Source organism: Elephantulus edwardii, unplaced genomic scaffold, assembly GCF_000299155.1.
Source record: "Elephantulus edwardii isolate Elephantulus edwardi_28Jun2011 unplaced genomic scaffold, EleEdw1.0 scaffold00030, whole genome shotgun sequence".
Classification (NCBI taxonomy): Eukaryota; Metazoa; Chordata; class Mammalia; order Macroscelidea; family Macroscelididae; genus Elephantulus; species Elephantulus edwardii.
Window position 1 is genome coordinate 22,570,649 of NW_006399780.1, and position 5,040 is coordinate 22,575,688.

At 35.0% G+C, this 5,040-nt stretch overlaps 1 protein-coding gene across 1 annotated transcript; it reads left to right on the plus strand.

The window, feature by feature from the left end:
• The first annotated feature begins 3,721 nt into the window (after positions 1-3,721).
• Positions 3,722-4,657, plus strand: LOC102869690 (olfactory receptor 6C2-like). Its single transcript, XM_006884017.1, has one exon. The coding sequence runs from the start codon at positions 3,722-3,724 to the stop codon at positions 4,655-4,657; it is 936 nt and encodes a 311-aa protein (XP_006884079.1).
• Positions 4,658-5,040: the final 383 nt, after the last annotated feature.

Below are 5,040 nucleotides of genomic sequence, written 5' to 3' on the forward strand. Positions count from 1 at the left end.
CCATGTGATTGGCAAAGGATAGAGCAGGGTTTAGGGCTGTTATACATAGAGTCGATATGAGTCACAAATGACTCGATCATGGATGGCAGATTTGATGTAATCTCATAACTCATCTGGTCCTTGGTTATTTGTATTCAATGGCTCAAACCTATTCTTGATATGATTTTTATATTTGGGAAAGATAGACTCAAAGTCATATTTTGGCTTATGTAGACTTGTTTTAATTTTCTTCAGCTTCAGTTTGAACTTGCACATGAAAAATTGATTGTCTGTTCCACAGTCAGCATCTGGTCTGATTTTAACTGGTGATGTTGAGCTTCTCCAAAATTTTTTTTTTCTTTTTCACAGATATAGTCAATGGGCTTCCTGCGTAGCTGATCAGGTGGAGTCCCTGCAAAAAAATCTCCTTTTGTGTTTTAAGAAGAAGTTATTTGCAATTAATAAATCATTCAACATACAAAATTCAGTCATTTGATGTCCAACTTCATTTTTTTATCAAGACAGTATTTTCCAACTGTAGTTCTTTATTTGTTGTTTCCACTTTTGAATTCCTGTCACCGAGTTTATTAATATATTCGTTTTATATTTGTTCCATTTCAGACTACAAAAGTTTGTAGAAATTTTCAGTGTCCTCTCCTTTTACTTCAGTTATTCTTCTCATTCCCAAGAAAGGTGATCCAACAAAATGTGGAAACTATCAAACAATACCAGTAATATCACATGCAAGCAAAACACTGCTGAACATCATCCAAACATGGCTAGAACATTAACAAAAGACTGCCAGAAGTTCAAGCTGGGTTTAGAAGAATCTTTGGCACCAGGTATGTAAAATGGTTTTTATCTAAGAGCAGATAATACTAGAATAAGGTCTATTTGTGTTTTATTGACAATGCAAAAGCATTTGACTATGTGAACCATAACAAACTATGGTTAGCACTGAGAAGAACTGGGATTCCAAACCACTTAATTGTGCTCATATAAAACCCATGACTAGCTCAAGACGCTGTTGTTTGAACAGAGCATAGAAACACACCATGGTTTAGAATCAGGGAAGTATATGTCAAAGTGCAGCCTTTTTAAATATCTACTCAATTACATTGAGAAAATCACTTGAAAAGCTGGAATCTATGAAAAAGAATGTGACATCAAGATTAGAGGAAGACTCATCAACAACCTGCATGGTGTATATGACACAATCTTGCTTGCTGAATGTGATGAGGACTTGAAACACTGCAGACTATCAAAGACTATACCCTTCAAGACGTATTTCATCTCTACATCGAGAGCACAAAATTCCTCACCATTGGACCAAAAGACAGCATGATGATAGATGGAGAGAAGATTGAGGTTTTCAATGATTTCATCTCACTTGGATCCACAATCAACACACTTCTCCCAGCAATCTGTACCAGAAATATTATCACTTTGGGTAAGTCTGTTGTCAGGACCTTTCCAAATTATTGAGAATCAATGATATCAAATTGAAGATTAAGGTGTGCCTGATTCAGGCCATGATTTTTTCAATCACTTTCTATGCCTCTGAAAGCTGAACAGTGAATGAGTACTACAGAAAATAAATTTATGTCTTTGAGTTATGGTGTAGGAGAAGAGCATTAGACAATCCATGGACCACTAGAAAACAGAGAGAGATCTTGGAAAAAATGTAGCCAGAGTACTCTTTGTAAGCAAGGATAGGATAATTTCATCTCACATACCTTGGGCATGTTGCTAGGAGAGGCTTGTCCTTGGAAAGGGACATTTACTTGAAAAGGTAGAGTGTCAGTCAGTGAGAGAGAAGAAGTCTCTCAAAGAGATATATTGACATAGTAATGGCAGCAATGGGGTTAAGTTTGTCAGAGATGATGTTTTATGATTTCATTCTCTTTTGTTCCTGTTCTTGTTAGGTGCTGTCCAGTCAGATACATCTCATAGTGACATTGTGACAACAGATATGAACCCTGTCCTATCCTAAAAAAGGAGAACTATGTCCCTCAGTTTTGTACATCTTTATGTCCAATTAATATTTGGGTAAAGACAGTACATGAAAAAAAATTGTGTTTTATTTAACAATGTGTGCTGTGAGCCATGTAATTAGCTACAACTCAAAATGACTCTATGAACAAGAGATCAAAAACTTTTCTTTACCTGCACCTTCTTCTCAATGTCAAGCATGCGTAAGTACATTGTTACAGTTGCTCTTTTGTTTCACTGTGTTAAAGGTCTTTTTCACTCTCTCTGACCTTCCACCTTTCCAAAGGTGAAGTCTTTTCCTAAGAACTGGCCCTTCCCAAGAACATGCACAAAGTATGTGAGATTAAGTTTCACCATCCTTGCCTCTAAGTAATGCCTTGCTTATCCTTACTTCAAGACAGGTTTATTTGCTCTTTCAGCAGTCCACTTGATATTCTGTATTCTTCTCCAACACCACAACTTAAAGTAATCAACTTTTCTTCTGTCATCCTAACTCAGTGTCTGACTTTCAGATGGATAGTTGTTGTTGTTGTTGTTGTTGTTGTTGTTGTTGTTGTTGTTGTTGCTATGTGCTGTTGAGTCCCTTGGGACTCACCACGACGTTATGTACAACATTCCCAAACTCTGCGCTATGTCATGACAATCTTATTATCTCCTACATATTTATCCCCATTACCCCAGTTACTTAATCAATCCACCTCATCAAGGGTCTTCCTCTCCTGTGCTGTCCCACTCCACCCTCACAAGCATGATGTTCCTCTCCAAGGACTGATCCTGCCTTGCAACATGTCCAAAGTATGTCATATAAAGCTTCAGAATCCTCCAAGGAGCAGCCTAGCTTCACCCTCCCCAGGATGAACTTGTTTGTTGTCTTAGCAGTCCATGGTATATTCAGTAGTCTTCTCTAGCACCATAGCTCAAAGGCATCAATTCTCCATCATCCCTAGTTATTATCTAGCTTTCTGATGCATAATAAGTAATTGCAAAGACTATGGCCTGTATCAACCTCACCTTAGTCTCTAGACTGAAATCGTTGCTCTTCAGTACTTTGGAGAGGTCTATGACAGAAGACCTTCCCAGTGTAATTCATCTTTTAATTTCCTGGCTGCTAGTGTTGATTGTAGAGCCAATCAAACTGAAGCTATTACCAACTCAATCTCTTCACCATCCATCAGGATGTAAGTAATTTAAAATATCTTGGTTTGAATCAGATACACCTTTATCTTTAAAACAACAACAAATTTTCCCAAGGCAATATATGTTTTTATTTCTTGACTGCTATTATCAAAGTTATGAATTATGGATCTAAGTAAGATGAAATCATTAACAATTTCAAACTTTTCTCCATCTATCATGATGCTACCTATTGGTCAAATGGTTAGAATTCCGTTTTGTTGATATTGAGATGTAATTTAAATTACAGTCTATTGTTTTTGATCTTCTGGAGTAAGTTCTCCACACTTTCAGCAACAAAGGTAGGATCAATTACTTAAAGCAGGTTATTGATGTTTCTTAGACCAATTCTGATGCCACATTTTCTTTATAAAGTGAATAAGAAAACCTCAAAGTAAAAAAAAAAAGTATTTAAAAAAATTTAAAGAAACGTATTTCTTATCATCTCAAGCAAATACATGTAATATATATTGCTGGGTTTTCTAGTAAAAACTGAAGACAAAAGTCATCACTAACTTTGTAATTCTCATGTCTCTTATTTTTCACGTGTAGATTAGTAAGAAGTAAGGAACCAAAGATGAAGAATCATACAACTTTTACTACATTTATTCTTCTGGGACTGACAGAAGACACTCGGTTGCAGATTTTGATTTTTATATTTCTACTAATGACTTATATATTGAGTTTAATTGGAAACCTGACTATCATCTGCCTAACATTAATGGATTCCCACCTTAATACTGCCATGTACTTTTTTCTCCAAAATTTCTCCTTTTTAGAAATACTATTCACCTCTTCCTGCATTCCTAGATTTCTATACAGTATATCAACAGGTGATAGAACCATTACCTTTAATGCTTGCATAAGTCAAATGTTTTTTACAGACCTATTTGGAATAACAGAATTTTTCTTGCTGGCCACCATGTCCTATGACCGCTATGTAGCCATCTGCAAGCCCCTACATTATGTCACGATCATGAACCAGAGGGTCTGCAAAAGGCTTCTCTTAGGTTGCTGGATGACTACTTTGTTGCTCATAATACCACCTATTAGCTTGGAACTGAATCTGGAATACTGTGATTCTGTCATTGATCACTTCGTCTGTGATGCTAATCCTCTTCTAAAGATCTCATGCACAGATACATTTTTCATAGAGCAGATGGTTATTGTCTGCTGTGTAATAATCTTTATCATGACTCTTATGTGTGTGGTTTTATCCTACATATATATAATTAGAACAATCATCAGGTTCCCATCTGCTCAACAGAGGAAAAAGGCCTTTTCTACATGTTCTTCCCATTTTATTGTGGTTTCTATTACCTATGGCAGTTGCATCTTTGTCTATATCAAACCTTCAGCAAAAAATGAAATGTACATTAATAAGGGAGTGACAATACTAATTACATCCATCTCTCCTATGCTAAACCCATTTATTTATACTCTAAGGAACAAACAAGTAATACAAGCCTTTAATGATTTAGTTAAAAGAATTACTTTACCTTCAAAGCATTAGAGGATTAAGAGCAGCACAGATATTATACATATTTTGCTGGATTTTCATTTGAATTTGTCTCTTCCTTACCTGGATATATTTTTGAAATATTATCATAAATAGACTTGACCTTATTAAAAAATCTTCTGTAATATTTTCTGAAATTACTCTTCTGCTCAACAGAAAAGAAAGTTTGTGAATAAAGTTAAGTAAAAAAAATATTTATATAAGAATACATTTTAAATTATTGCTCAGTTGTTTTTCAGAATAAAAATATATAAATTATAGAATGTTACAGTTGATTTCATGTAATCATTAATTGTTCACAATAGTAGAAAATCTCATTCACACTTTTCGAATATTAGCATTTGCTTCAATTCTGATTAAGTTATCTGAAGAAAAAT

What these genes read in the sequence shown, in the direction of transcription:
- LOC102869690 (XM_006884017.1), top strand. Translation starts at nt 3,722, where the DNA reads ATGAAGAATCATACAACTTTTACTACATTTATTCTTCTGGGACTGACA.